Source organism: Asparagus officinalis, chromosome 8 (genome assembly GCF_001876935.1).
Source record: "Asparagus officinalis chromosome 8, Aspof.V1, whole genome shotgun sequence".
Classification (NCBI taxonomy): Eukaryota; Viridiplantae; Streptophyta; class Magnoliopsida; order Asparagales; family Asparagaceae; genus Asparagus; species Asparagus officinalis.
In genome coordinates this window covers 61,196,868-61,212,812 of record NC_033801.1, presented here as the reverse complement: position 1 = coordinate 61,212,812, position 15,945 = coordinate 61,196,868, and the positions used below count along the sequence as shown (strand labels likewise).

The 15,945-nt window shown below is 36.7% G+C and overlaps 1 protein-coding gene across 12 annotated transcripts in view; it reads right to left on the bottom strand.

Moving 5' to 3' along the window:
* LOC109819595 (CSC1-like protein RXW8) overlaps window positions 88–15,945 on the bottom strand; it is a 67,700-nt gene continuing 51,842 nt past the window's right edge. For 6 of the 12 annotated variants that reach the window (XM_020385369.1, XM_020385366.1, XM_020385371.1 and 3 more), the window contains exons 10-11: window positions 1,409–1,642; window positions 88–585 (exon numbers count right to left, since the gene is read on the bottom strand). In XM_020385369.1, coding sequence (XP_020240958.1) covers window positions 403–585; window positions 1,409–1,642 — 417 coding nt within the window. In that variant the 3' untranslated portion in view covers window positions 88–402. Of the gene's footprint in view, window positions 586–1,408; window positions 1,643–3,629; window positions 4,128–10,773; window positions 12,859–15,945 lie in introns of those variants that run through there. The other 6 variants (XM_020385372.1, XR_002241557.1, XR_002241556.1 and 3 more) reach the window with 6 other exon arrangements.

The following is a 15,945-nucleotide window of genomic DNA, read 5'->3' as shown; positions in this document are numbered from 1 at the left end:
GCGGATTTAGGAGATGGGGCGGCGACTAGGGTTTGTAGATGAGGCAGCTAGGGTTTCATGCTCTGATATCATGTAAAGAATAAAGAGAACCCTAATTAATTATTTATTGAGATAATAAGAGATATATATAGTGATACAAATATGGTTAAGGTTAACGGGTAACAGCTCGTTAACCCAATACCCAATACTTAATTTAACATTGGTAAACCAAGATTCAAGGATATCTCGACACAACTGACCAGAAGTAGCGAAAAAATTACTATTTGTCAAAACTTTTAATTACTTGCATAGAGAAGAAAAATGGAAACCTTAACAGACAGCTAATTTAGTGAATTATGAAAATAGACGGCATCAGATCTTCGATGATAAAAGCTAATATGTACACATTGGATTTAAACTGCATTAAATTCGTTGGAGGCAATTTAAGCTGCTATCTCCTGGGGTCTGTGGTTCCTCATCGACCAACTCAATATCGTCTGTATCAGCTGGATATTGGCGATAAATCATCAGCAACTGCTTGTGGATTTCTTGCATCCTCCCACTTTGTTCATCTTGTTGGTCCATCTCAATTAGATCCTGTAGAAACTAAATTTTGATTATAATAAATTTTTATACAATTTTCTCATCTACAAATTATGAGACCAGTGTGAATGAAGCTCAAACTTGCACTCCTTTACTGATCTTTTCTCACACCTTAGATAATGTCATACTAGATGCTTTCTTCAATATCCTTAATGGAAGCAAATAAAGCCCGTATTGACATGAACATCAGAAGGGGAAAAAGCATAAATTATAAAAAGGTATACATGATGGATAGAAACCCCATGTTTGAATTTCATCAAGGTTAAGCAGGATGAAAAAGCTAGGATCATAAAATACGATAAAATATAGGGTTCACTGCATACATACCACCTGCAGTATTGTAGTTTCCAATTTATTTTCCCTGTAGTTCAGATATGCCCCGTGGATATTTTTTTTTTTTGACTCTTTTTACCTCAAGATTGACTCAATAATTTCAGCTAAGGACAATACCTCCAGAACTTTCGCCTGAGGCAAAACAGTTAAAAAATACTTGACCCAGGGTGTCTATCTGACAAACTGAAACACAGGGGTAGTATGTTCAAAACAACGATACTCCAAGAAGATCTATGTGCAATTAAGCATATATATGACTATTAAATTGAACAATGTTGATTACATCCAAGTATTGTTGATTATTTGACTAGAAATTGAAAATGAGGATAAAGTAACACTTTTAAAACTTTATCCCATAAACCATAGGGGAAGTTTTTGTGATTTACCCAAAAAAATTATAGTACAACATGAAACTACAATTATTATAGCATCCTCTGCTTAGAAGTAAGTGTAAAACTTGGAGGGTATCATTATCTTAGAAAGAAAAACAAACCTGCGCAGCCAACTTGCAGAAAATGGGATAGAATCGATTCTTGCAGTTCTCATTGAAGAGGAGTGTGAGTATCACAAGTGGAATTGTGAAGCCAGAAGCTATTGGTGACTTCTTAAGCCCGAAGAATCCAAGCGCTATAACTTGGGTGAGCACCAATGAGAATATCGTTGTATTGTGAACAAGAGGCCACAATTGACCCCCATAGTCATACTTTGTACGATAGACATTCATAAACTGTAAATTGTGAATGTAAATCATGAGATGCGCAATTGTAAAAAGTTCTAACTGTTTCAATTAAAACTTTCAAAATGTAGTATAAGGTAAAAGATCATTCATCACAATAATTCCATGTCAAGTGACACCATCCTAAATCAAACCATGAGATAAATATACGTGCATTTATCTGTTTCTGTTGCAATTGCTGTCTTCACTATTTCAGTCATCATAAGCATGTCTATCTGTTTCTGTTGCAATTGTTTGTCTTCACTGAAAAAGGAAACTTAGGCTGTCCGTAACGATAGACATTACTTGAATTAAAAGCATCAGTCTTCTCCTTTTACAGATTATCAAAAATATTGTATTTTATGCTCTGTATCATAAAATGCTTGGGGTCAAGCCTCAAAGGGATGATATCTCAACAGTTCGCTAAAGGTGTTAGGATAGGCATTTGTACATGAAGAGGGGAAACTGGTCAGGTTTGAAGAACCTTGAAGAGATGTTCTAGCTGGCTTCCTTCACGTACAAGAGAGACTACACATTTCCTCAGAAGCTAGCACATGGAGGGTGATGTCAAGTGACACCATCCTAAATCAAACCATGAAATAAATATACGTGCATTTATGAAGTAAAGTGATACCTCCAAATGATTTGAGTAGTGTAGTGACCCATTAATTCTCAATGGGCCATACCTAAAAATTAAGTGATCCTAGGACTCATTTAACTTAAATGATCCAATTTACAACATATCAAAGAGCTGTTCAATCAAAGCTGCTTACTAGAGATAGATTGTGCCACTTTGGTATTTCTGCTATCAGCTTGTGTATTATGTTCAATGCAGGATGAAGAGTCCACCAGCACTTTTTCTTTTCGTGCACTTATTCTATGCGGGCATGGAATGCCATTTTGGACTAGATTGGTTTTTTTTGGAAAACATGTGATTGGAATCTACTTATACATTGGTACTCTACGAATCTGAAAGGTAGAGGTTTTAAGCAGCAGCTTAAGAGAATGGTTCTCTCGGTTACCCTTTAATACCTTTGGCAAGAGAGGAATTTGAAATTTTAATGCAAAAATCAAGGGCATACGAATCTTTAATCAGAATCATTAAATCCTACATACTTACAGTGATGCTTAAAAGTTTAGTTGAAGATACATACAAGGACAGGATGTAGAACTTGTAGCATCTTCTTTTTTGTATGTAAATGGTGTAACTCAGGCTATTTTCTTCTGACTTCTTCAATGTACATAACGCTCACAGTTGGGAAATTAAGTAAAAAAATTTATTGACAAAAAAAACAATCAAAAAGCTATGATAAATTTTAAAAATGAAAAAAAAGGATATATAAGTTTACTTTGAGAGGATATATTATGTGGCATTTCGAATAAATGCTATTATGCAACGATTCCAAAACATGAAGACATGTAGGGGCAATTGTAATCATATCGAGTTAAATGCCTTTTGTATCTCATTAAAATTCTTGAATATATTGAATGTGAGGGGTAAATTACTAATAACATCTTTTTATATATTGTGACACCACTATTTATTATGAATTTCTGGCTCCGACGCTACTAGGAAGTCAAAAGCCCCAGAATCAAAATGATGATGATGATGAAAATAAATAAACAATAATAATATTAACTATAATAAACAGAAGTAAACAACAAGGTGGCAAGTTGGTTAAAAACATTGCACCCAATACTAGGATGATTAGGACGGGCTGACATGGAATTTGCATGTCAGGCATATAAATCAAATATCTACAGATAGAGATGTGTTAGATTTATCGTGGTTTAGTTATTGGGTCAGTGGGTATGGACCTCATCTTATAACTATCCAGTTGTATCCCTATGTATTACTCTCCTCTAATCAATTAAAATTTGCTCCAATATTTCATAACATGGTATCATAGTAGTTAGGAAATACCAATCAATGTCTCTCGTTCTTTCAAAAAAAAATAATCCTTCACAAAAAAAACCCTAACATCCCATCGCCACTCACCTATCACCGCTGCTTGTGGTCTTTCCTTCTGCCTTCGCTTGGAGGTCCCCCACCACTTGCAAGGGCCTCGATTGCCATCTGATCTCCTTGCCTTGATGGTCTGATAACCCCTCCTTGATAGTCCTCATCACAATTTGATCTAATCAGCCCTTCCTTGATAGTCCTCGTTGTGATCTGATCTCAGCCGCCTTGTCCCTGCAGTCCTCATGCAATTGAGATTGACTTGCTAATATCTGCCTTCCTCGTTTGAAACCACCAGCCCTCGACAACGACTTCAGATCCAGCAAGGATAGGACACGACTTCAGCCATCACCATGCTTCCACTCTCAACCGCCCGATCCCAACGACCGCACAACTGCACCTTCAGCATTCTCGCGCCTGAGATCTATCTACAAACATGTGACCTAAACTGATACCATCATTGACTTTTGCTCCTGTCCCGCTGTTAAGAGTTCTGCCCTGGTTCCAGCTCATTGACGTCAATCAAATCTACTCCCTCTGAAGATAGTCGTGATTATTGATTGTTTTATTCGAATCTACTAATCAATGATCACAATTCACTACTATATCAATTTTTCTATTACTTCTCAATTCCCTATTGATTTTGTTGTTCTATTGCTTCTTTGAGTTCCTCATCAACTGTCGATGATATAACCTCTGCCACTATTGCTAATATGTTTCTCCTACAATGCATAATCTACTTCCTAGAATTTTGACTGCCACTATTGTGAATTTGACTGGAGACAACTACCTGCTATAGGCTCAAGCTTTTTGTGTATTTGTTGGTGTTTCAAAAGAAGTTGAAGCATCTCCATGAGGACCCTGCCTATTCTGAACGATTAGTTATTGACTATTGTGTGATCACCCAGTTGTTCAATAATATGAATGAGAAAGTGAGCTCCGGTACCCGCTAAGAATATTTTAATTACCTTGAAGGAGGTGTATACCGATGAGAAGAACATCTTCTGAGTTTTTTCTCATTATGAGCAGTTGTTTATTGTCCGTCAAGGCGTAAAATCAGAGTTAGAGTATTACTCAACCTTCAAAGGGATTTTAGATGACATGGATTAGACCCTACACAGAATCAAGTGTGGGAGATATACTGCTGGAGATATTGTTCTATCGTTGACCCCCAAATACTATCACATGCTTAGTCTCTCGAGTTGCTCTACACTGTCATCATCATCCCCAGCTACACATCTACAGCTACTATTGAGCAGTCTTCCGTACAATCGAGTGATAGTCATGGGCAAGGATGTAGTTGCGGTCATGATTCAATAAGAGGCCATGCATCCATTAGTAGCCGACAAACTAGAGATCGTCGTCATCGATTGTATCTACTGTGGTAAGAATAATCATATTTATGATAGTCGTTGGGTGAAGTTTCTACTCCTTCCCCTGCCCCTACTCCTACAGTTGCTCCCGTCCTTATTCCAGTTATATCTTCGCTGATGGTTCAGATCTCTCATGTGAAATTTTTCCAACTACTTCAGCTCCAATCCTTCAAACGAGTCATACAACCACTCATGCATCCTCTTCAAGTATGGATGCTTACATTATTTCCACTGAGAGATCTTGGATACTGGATTCAGGAGCCTCTTGCCATATGACATGAATAAAAGATAAATTTGATTCCTTACAATTTTTAAATAAATTTCCTTGTGTTCGTATTCTTAATGAGACTTTTTAACCAATCTTTCGACATGGAACAGTTCATTTTACCACATCCTTGACTTTTAAAAAAATTCTTTATGAACCTATATTTCCTATTAGTTTATTCTCTATTAGCCAACTTGTCAAAAATAATAATTGCTCAATGACATTTGAGAAAATCATCTCTTCTCTTTCTCTGATTATTTATTTCTACATGTTATGATAGTCATTCATCTAATACCCCCACTTCTAATCTTAGCCATTCTTCTCATCCCCTTCCCCTAACCCTAACCCAAGTCTCCTACTCTACTACCACCATCTGCCGCTGACCAAATCTTCGTCTCACTTCATCCTGCCGACTCACCATGTTATGATAGTCATTCATCTGAGCTACCCACTTCTAATCTTAGCCATTATTCTCATCCTCTTCCCCTAACCCTAACTCAAGTCTCCTACTCTACTACTGCCACCTGCCGCTGACCAAATCTTCGTCCCGCCTCATCCTGTCGACCCACCACCATGATAGCAACACGCTACCACAGCAACACGCTACCACAGCAACACGCTATGACAGCAACGCCTCCATATCGTGACCATATAGACAACTGATCTCATCGATGACGATCCTCGCGACTGATGACCACATCCTTCCAACGACGACTACTAATGCTCGAGATCCGCCCGCTACCTAGAACCCTAACTCTAAACCCTAGTCAGCACCGCCACCATCTTATACCCTAACCCTAGCTAGATCCAAGAAAAAAAGATTTTGTTTTTGTTTTGATTCTTAGGCTGTTTACTTTGGTTTGTTGAGGAGCTTATGTACTTTGGTTGAGTAGTAAGATGTTTAATTTCTTTGAGGAGGGTCTTTTGTTTGGATTAGTTGTTGCATGATGGCCGATTCTAGCGAGATGAAGGTTGAGATGAAGATCGAGGTGAAGTTTTCTGATGTGATCACTTGTAAGATTACAGATCGAAAGTTAGCTGGTAACTACCTACAACAGAAACAAAGGATTGAGAGTTATTTGTATAGTTTAGGAAAGATGAATCACCCATCAGATGACCCTCCCACGCTGGTGACTGATGCATGGACATAGGACACTACCCTACTACATCAGGTTTTGAATGCAATGGAAGATAAGACTTAAGACTTGGTGCTACAATGTGAGATTGTTACGAAACTTTGGCTATTTTTTGGATTAGAATAGAGGGAGTAACAATACCAACAGAACTTATGATGTCATATAAGAGCTGTTTCGGAAGAAGCAGAACGGTCAACCGTTGGAGGATTATCATAGTGATTTCAATCGCTTGTCAAAGGAGCTTCATCAGATATTTTCGAGTATGTCTGACGTGAAGAAGATGTAGACGCAGTGAAAGCAGTTGGTAGTATTGACGTTTTTGGGAGGTCTTGATCCATAATACTCCATGTCTAGGCCTTAGATTGTGGGTAGATCAGTTGTGGGTAGATCAGCTCTCTAGCGGAGACATCACTATCTCCAGAAGGTGACCTTACCTCCTTCACTGACTCCTCCAGTAGCATCATCAAATAGTTCTAACATAGCTGCTCAGGAGAAGGGACAAGGTGACCACTTTATTAGTAAAGGAGGTCAAGGAGACCACCGCGTATGGCGGACAGTTGTTCGTGGTGGACAAGGGGATAACTCAGCTATATAATATTACTACTGTAAGAAGCCAGGACATACCAAATATTAATGCCCCTTCTTGTAGGGCAAATCAAGCCGGAGTGCCCATGTAGCTACATCTAAAGAGAGCGAACTCACTCTCCTTACACTTTTGACAAACAAGGAGACCAGGAGATAGTTTGAGAAGTTCCAGCTTCCAGTTTCAGTAGTATCAGCAGACATAGTCATCAACTGCTACAGCTACATTAGCTCAAACAGGTACTCTAATCGCTTGCCTTACATTATCTCTGTCTCATACTGGATAATAGACTCTAGGGCAACTAATCATATAACTGGAAGCAGATGTACATTATCATTCTTTAACCTAGTTTCTGATTCCTCATCATTTACCCCAGTTTCTGATTCCTCGTTATTTACCCTAGCAAATGGTTCTTAGACACCCGTCACTAGGGTTAGATCCTCATCTATTGAATTTGACTTTCCCTTATCTCTTATGATTTACTTGCCTCGATATTCATTTAATTTACTATCAGTTAGTCATATAGCTAGAGTTTTAACTTGTTTAGTATATTTTTTCCTATTCATTGTACTTTTTAGGCACTTGGAGTAAGGAAGATGATTGGCATAGGAAGTGAGCGCAATGGCTAGTATGAGTTAAGGTTGGCATCCAACCAAATAACCTGCATTAGCACTACATCAGCTTTTGACTACCACTATTGATTCAACCATCCATCTCTAACTATCATGGTTTTGAATATCGGCCGATAATCCGATATTATCGCCGAGTTATCGAATTTGGGAGCTTTCCGCTAAGATAAGTAGAATTTTTAATCGGTTATCGTTTTTCGCGGTTTATCGGCGATAAAGGCACTTATCGGCCGATAAATATGCTCTAAATATCGGTTTTATCGGTCGATAAATAGGATTTAGGAGCTTTTACTTTCTTTTGGATTTGTTCTTTAAATGTTTACAAATTATGAACTATTTGTTGCTTTTGGAACTTGGTTGATTAGTGATTAACTTATGTTTGTTTATGGATATTGATAATGGCTCATAACTACTAAATATCAATTTAGTAAGTTTATAAATCTCATAATTAAACAATAATTATGTAGATGCGTAGATAATTCTTCATTCTTGATGTTATCTTATTATTTGCTTATTTATTATTCCATTTTGACTAATATTATATTTTTTTTCAAGCTTATGTTTGTTTATTATTTGTTAGTATATTACTCCGATAAATACTACTTATCCCCGATATATCCACGATTTTTGCTATCCGATATAGATTTTGACCGTCCGATAAATCCCCGATAACCAACATTTAAAACCTTGTTAAACTTCCAGTTCCCTCTTTGGGTAGTGTTTAGTCGTTAGAGTATGAGTCATTTCAACTAGGGTAGCATCATCGTATTTCTTATTCTGTTGGGTTAATAAGAGGGCTACTAGCCCGTTTGATTTAGTTCATTCAGATATTTAGGGTCTATGTCTTATAGTGTCAAAACTTAGATTCAAATATTTTATTAGCTTTGTGGATGATTTTTTTAGAGTTATATAGATATATTAAAATCTTGTTCTGAGGTATTTTTAATTTTCAAAGTTTTTTGTTCTGAGATTAAAAACAAATTTAACACTAATATAAAAAATTTGAGAATTGACAATGCTAAAAAATATTTTGATAAATCTTTCACTCGATTTTTAGAACATAATGAAATTTTGCATGAATCCTCTTGTGTTCATACCCCTAGCAAAATAGGCTGTTAAACATAAAAATCAACATTTGATAGATGTTGCTCGCCCCCACTTGTTTCATAGACATGTTTAGAAAGAATTTTGGGGAGATGCCATTTTGACAGCATTTTACTTGATAAATCGCACGCCTTCTTCAACTTTGGACAATAAAATTTCATACTCAATTTTACACCCTCATAATGACATATTTTCTCTTCCACCTAAATTTTTTGGATCCTAATGCTTTGTTCACAATTATAGCAAAGCTAAAATTCGCGGTCCCTCAAAAATATCTTTCTTGGTTAGTCTCACGCTCAAAATGGTTACAGATGTTATTTCTGATCTCTAAATTATGTTTTATCAGCAGATGTCACCTTCTTTGAATCTCTATCTGAACATGCACCTTCTTTTCCTTCCACTTCTGGGGATGATTATGATTACTTGATTAATTATAAAACACAAATCATCATTAGTTAGTCTAATTCTGATGCAGTACTTAACTCAATCATTTGTGTTTGAGAAGCCTCTTGAAGTTTACATACATCATTGTGCACCTACTTCTTTGCTAGTGTCAACCTCAATACCAAGTCCTAATTTACATTCAAGTGGGACTGTTACATTTACCTAGTACCATTATTACTGATAATATCCCTATCATTCTTCGCAAGAGTAAGAGATACTACACTCAATATCTGATTTTTAATTTTATCTCTTACTCTCACTTATCATCTTCACATCAGTCTTTTGTATTTTTTTGTATTCTCACTCTGTTCCTAAGTCTGTTTCAGAAACCCTATCTATTCCAACTTGGATTTAGGTGATGAAATATAAGGTGACAACCCTCGAGTAGAATGATACTCAGGATCTGATTACTCTTCCTCCGAGGAAAAAATTGTTGGCTGCAAATGGGTTTGCACTCTCAAATTAAACCCTAACTACTCTCTTGGTCGCTTGAAGGCAAGATTGGTTACAAAATGGTATTCTCATGTGTATGGGCTTGACTATCTTGATGTCTTCTCTCTTGTTGCAAAGACAACTTCTGTACGAATTCTAATCTCATTAGCTATGATATTTCACTAGCATCTTTAACAATTGGACATCAAGAATGTTTTCTCAACGACATCCTTGAAGATGAGGTTTATATGTAGCAACCACCAGGTTTTGTTGCTTAGGAGGAGTATAGAAAGGTGTGTAAGCTGAAAGAGTCACTTTATGGCTTGAAACAGTACCCTAGACAATGTTACATTAAACGCTGGGCGTTCCTAAGCACCGGACTTAGCGTCCAATGCTTAAACGTCTAGGCGGACACCTAAGCGGTTTCTGATCGTTTTTTTTCTTTTTTAATTGTGATATTTGAATATAAATATATATACTCAATCAAAAATGCATAAATACAAAAATACCAACACATATGTTATCCAAACTATAATAGTCAATCAAAGATTCATACATACTAAATAGCAAGGCATATAATATCCCATAACTAAAAGTTTAGGTCCCAAAATATCAGCAAAAAGACCATCAAACAGGAATAGTCTAGATCTAATATAATGAATTAACAATATGCATCTAATCTAATCTTATCATCAAGCATCATCATCATGACTTAACGTGTATATATATCAAATGTAACATTAGTTTTCCAACAATCCCAGTTAAAGTTTAAAGGCCCATAGACAAGCACCAAGGTGAAACTTTGTAAGGAATATGTGCCAAAATAATGAATGCAGGTATCTCTTTATAGTTACTAAAGATTTCTAGCTTTTTCTTCAAATGGGTTTTTATAACACCAAATAACAAATGAAGTGCAACACAAATTTGCACAGTTATTTAAAAGAAAAAAAATCCCTAAGTTTCCATTTCTAGTAAAGACAGATGGAAAACATAGGCATCATTTTTAACACTATAACTTGAACTTAAATTTAGTTGTTAACTTAAACTTAAGTTTACTAATTACTGTGGTAACTGTACATTGTTACAGAGATTGGGGAACCTAAGCTTAAGTTTATAATTACAGAGATCGGGAAGCTTCCGCGTATACTAACTTAGTAACTTAAATAGATATTTAAATAGATATTTAAGAATTTTCTATAAACTAACTAATTACTTACAGAGATCGGGGATCGAAGAAGAGGCCTGAGATCGACGGAGGTGCTCCAAGAGGCGTCAAAGAGGATCTGGGAAGCTTCAACGGCGTCGGCAAAGCTTCGAGAGGTGTCGAGACTCGAGAGGCGTCGGCGAAGCTTTGAGAGGCAACGAGAGGCGTCAAGAGGCGTCAGCGAAGCGTCGAGAGGCATCGGAAAGCTCCGAGAGGCGTCGGGAAGCAAAGACGAGGTCAACAAACTTTCTCGTGGTGAACATGGTTTCGAATTCATGGCAGCGTCGGGAAATTTTGACAAAAATTAGGGTTTTCACGACACTTATCAGTAAGTTGGGTTTAGGTTTAGTTTTTGGAAATGGGTTTGGGTTTGTTTTCAGCACCGTTTGTTTTGTTTTTTTTTAAGTCGGGCGGGCCGTTTAAATAGCCCGCTTAGGTCTGGGCGACCGTGTAAGCGCTCCCAGCGCCTAAATTCCTCCGCTCAAGTCATTTTGAGACGCTTGGGGCACCGCCTCCGCCTAGGCGGTCGCCCAGGGTGTTTTTTAAAACACTGATCCTAGAGCATGATTTAGGTGTTTTACATTAGCTGTTCAGAACTTTAGTTATTGTCGAGCACAGAAAGACCACTCAGTATTTTAGCGAACTCATGTAGAGAAGAGAATTCTCTTGTTGGCATATGTGGATGATATTCTGATAACGGGCGATGATATACATGAGATTGAAAGCCTGAAGAAGGATCTACAGTAGCATTACCACACAAAGGATCTTGGTTCCTTAAAGTACTTAGATATTGAAGTTGCCAAATCCATAAAGGGCATTTTTCTATCACAGAGGAAATATGTCCTTAAAATGCTTTTAGAGATAGATATGTTATAATGTACAATTGTTAACACTCCGATGGATGTGAAGATTAAGCTATTACAAGACCTAGGGCAGCTTTTGGAGGATGCTAGGGTATATAGGAGATTGGTGGGAAAGTTAAACTACCTAATAGCAGTGTTTTAAATATCGGCGATATATCGGGTATCATCGGTGATATATCGGATTTTTAAGCTTGCCGATAGGATAACTTGATTTTCTAGTCGGTTATCGTTTTTGACAAATTATCGGCGATTTATCGCCGATAAAGGAGAATATCGCCCGATAACATAGGTTTTTATTATCGGTTATCGCTGTGGCTGGTGATTTGAGTGAGGTTGTTGAGAAATTAAACCCGACCCGACCCGTTTTCACAATAAAATGAAAACTCAACCCCCTTCGTGAATCCATACCTTCTGCCCTAAATCTCTGGCGGCTATTCTCCAGCAAATCTTCATCGCCTCTTTGTCGCTTCTTCATCCTCACCTCTTCGTCGCCTTTTTCTCCAGCAAATCTTCATCGCCTCTTCGTCGCGACAAATCTCTTCGTCTCCTCTTCGTCCTCGCCTCTTCGTCACCTTCAAGCCCTAAATCTCTAGCGACTGTTCTCAGCGAATCTCCAGCGAATCTTCCGCACGGGTTTCCTCTTCGTCACCTCGACTTCGTAAATCTCCAGGAACCTTGGTCTCGCCTTCGTTTTGTGTTTTCTGTTTTTCTGTCGGATGTTTGCTATTTTTTTAAGTTGATTGGGTGTTGTTATTTGAGACAGATAGTATTACTTGTATTACTGTTTATAGATATTTGTTGTGAAACTTGTTATGGCTTGTGAGACTATTACTGTGACTTATTCATTTGTTTATCTCAATATAAGTTTTTTTAACTGCAACTAATTTTTAATCAATATAAGTTTTTTCACTGCAATTAGTTTATAGAAAACTTGTAATTAATTTTAAGAAAATACTTGTGTGTATAAGAAAATTTAATTGTAATTACAATTAAATTTGAGCAATTAGTTTTAACTGCAACTAATTTTTCAATGCAACTACTTTAGCTAATTATAAGTTTATAACTCGGTCAATAATCTCTGAGTTTCGTCGAATCAATGTTCACTCTTCACTGCGACTAATATTAATTAGTTTTACAACTTAAATCTGCAGATAGTTTACAATTGCTATTTTAACTTGTCTTCCTCTATTCCTTATTTCATTCCTTGAAATCTTGATGTGATTTTGATCTCAAGTCTGCAACAAAATAGAATTGACTGATGTTAGGCATAAAATTTTATGACGTGATAAATAAATAAAATAAATATACAATTGTGCAATTGTGTTTGCTATTTTATTTTTAAACTTGTGTTCACGGATATATATATATATATATATATCATCCACTATATCACTCCGATAATTACTACTTATCTCCGATATATCCCCGATTTTCGCTATCCGATAAGGATTTTGACAGTCCGATAAGTCCCCGATAACCGATATTTAAAACCTTGCCTAATAGTAACCAGACCATATATTACATTTACTTTTAGTGCAGTTAGTTTCTTTTGACATTGAGAACGACTCATTTGGAGGCTATGATGAGAATTTTCAGATATATGAAGAAAGCTCTAGGAAAGTAAGAAACAAAGTGTCGTTTCTCGATCTAGTGCAGAGGCTGACTATGGAGCAATGGCAAACATAACTTGTAAGTTAGTATCGCTTAGAGACCTTTTCACAGAATTGGTTTTCCTCCTAAATGCCCTCTAAAATTATATGCTGATAACAAGTCCGCTATACACATTACTGAGAATCCTGTGTTCCATGAGAATAACAAACATATTGAGATTGATTATCATCTAATTCATGAGAAGATGAACAGAGGAATTATTTTGACTAAGCATGTATTGTTAGAGAATCAGCTTGCAGATATTCTCGCTAAATCTCTCAGGAAGGTACAGGTAGATTTTATTTGTGACAGGCTAGGACGTACAATGCATATGCTCTACCTTGTGGGGGAGCATTGAGAGAGAGTTAATTAATACTTAGTCCTACATTGGTTATGTAATAATTATGTAAAACTCTCCTATTATAAATATAGCTGAATAGAGGAGAGAAAATCATTTCCTTTTTTATTGATTATTAATTTCTACACTATTATATTTTTCAGGATCTTTGGATTAAGACAAGGATCAGTTTGAGTTGCGAGGGAGAAAGCATGTACTACTTAGACGATAGCGTGGCAAAGTCTATTCTTGATACAGATCTTTTGGATATGCAATACAATAGCATTAATTCATTTGGTATTGACTATCAGGTCCTCTCTTTTATCTCTAGAGTGTTAGTCGCGTCAATTAGAAAGCATCATCATTCTTGCTAACCTAGTATAGTCAATAAGCATAATAGTTGTCTTTAAGTTAGTTCAGGTTGATGTTTGGGGTCCATGTCGATTTCCTTCTTATGTGCATGTCGATTTCCTTCTTACGTGAGGAATTAGGGGTTCTATTTTTTAGTGGATGACTTCTCTTGTATGACTTGACTTTGTTTACTAAAAGAAGGGTTTGAAGTTGTTGGTCTAATTGAACTTTTCATAATGAAATTAAAACCAGTTTTCTACTTTCATTCATACTGATAATGCTTCGAGATATATAAAAAATAAAGTTACCCAATTTTTTGCCACTAATGGGATTATTCATCACAACTTTTGTCCACGCACAACACAGCAAAATGGTTGGTTGAATGGAAGCATAAACATGTTTTAAATGTGGCTCGCATTTTAATGATTCATATTCATGTCTTGAAGTATTAATAGTTTGATGTTGCCTCGTGCGCATGCCATTTGATTAATAGGATGCCCTCTTTGGTTCTTTATGCGAAAATTCATTTCTCTTATATTTTTCTTGACAACCATTTTTTTATGTTTTCTAGACTTTTTAGTGTTCTTGTTTTGTTCAAAATATGCGTCCTGATCTAGATAAACTGCCTCCTCAGTCTATCAAGTGCATTTGCTTAGGGTACTCTAGAATACAAAACTAGCATTGGTGTGATCCAATATCTTAAAAGTATTTTTCTACAGACATTACTTTCTTTATATTTGTTCCATATTTTTCATTTGTATATGTACAGGGTCGCCTCATGCCTCTGTTCCTCTCCCTCAGCGGCTATTGCTTGATCCTTTTACCCTCACTCACCCAGTGTCGAGTTAGAGCTAAAAAAAATTTCCAGCAAACTAGCCCTAGTGTACATTAGAAGCCCAGAAGTATCTACAGTTTCCTTACATCTGAATGATCATTTGTCTACACTCTACAGCTAAAGGTCTTACCTATTACAAATCATCTGCTATCTCTAGCATCAATGTCTCTATTACTCTTCAATAAGGTCAACGATCTAGTGCCACTAATTTTATGTCTCGTTTTGTCTTTTTATAGTTGCCTTACCCCCATTATTTTGCTAATTTTCTCAATCCTTGTCTTTTTTGTTTCCAAAACCCAGGTCTTATTTGGAAATTTTGTTTGTACCTACCTAGAAGTAGGCTATGGTTGAGGCGACTGATGCACTTGTTTATAGGAGGACTTAGGATGTAATTCTCACTCCTTATGGGACATGTATTATAGATTGTCGCCGAGTCTTCAGTGTAAAATACCGACTCAACTGTTCTGTGGACAGACACATCCAGTGCTAAGACATCTCCTATTGCTCGTCTCAACTACATTCATATCTTATTCATTATTGTTGCTAATCTAAACTAGCATGCGTTTCAGCTAGTTATGAAGAATGCCTTCTTGTATGGTGGCCTTCAATCAAGTAATATCTTGTGTAGGTTTTTAGCAGTGTCATTCAGATCACTTTGTGTTTATTCACTACTTCAAAGACAGTGATCTTGGTAGTGTACGTTGATGATATTTTGCTGACTAGGAGTAATACAAATGGTTTGGAAAAAACCTAAGAGCATCCCAAGCATCATTTTCAATCAAAGATAGGAGAAAGTCGAAATACTTTCTTAATTGAAGTTGTTTGTTAGAAACAGTGGTTACTTCTCTCCTACAGGAGACTAATCTTCTAGGTTGCAAACCTGTCGGCACCTTGATGCAAGCAAATGTGAACTTTTTAGGGCGAGGGAAGTGGCCTTTTTCAGCACACTAGAGTTTAGGAGGCTATTGGCATGTTGATTAATGTTATAGTCATAAGACCTATGTAGCCTTTGGTATGAGACTTTTGAGTCAGTATATGCACATGCCTAAAAAGGTTGACTCGAGAGCAGCTATGACGATTCTTGCCTACGTAAAGCTCTCCTAGAAAGGGCTTACTGTAGAAGAAGCAAAGACCTATATTACCTAGGTA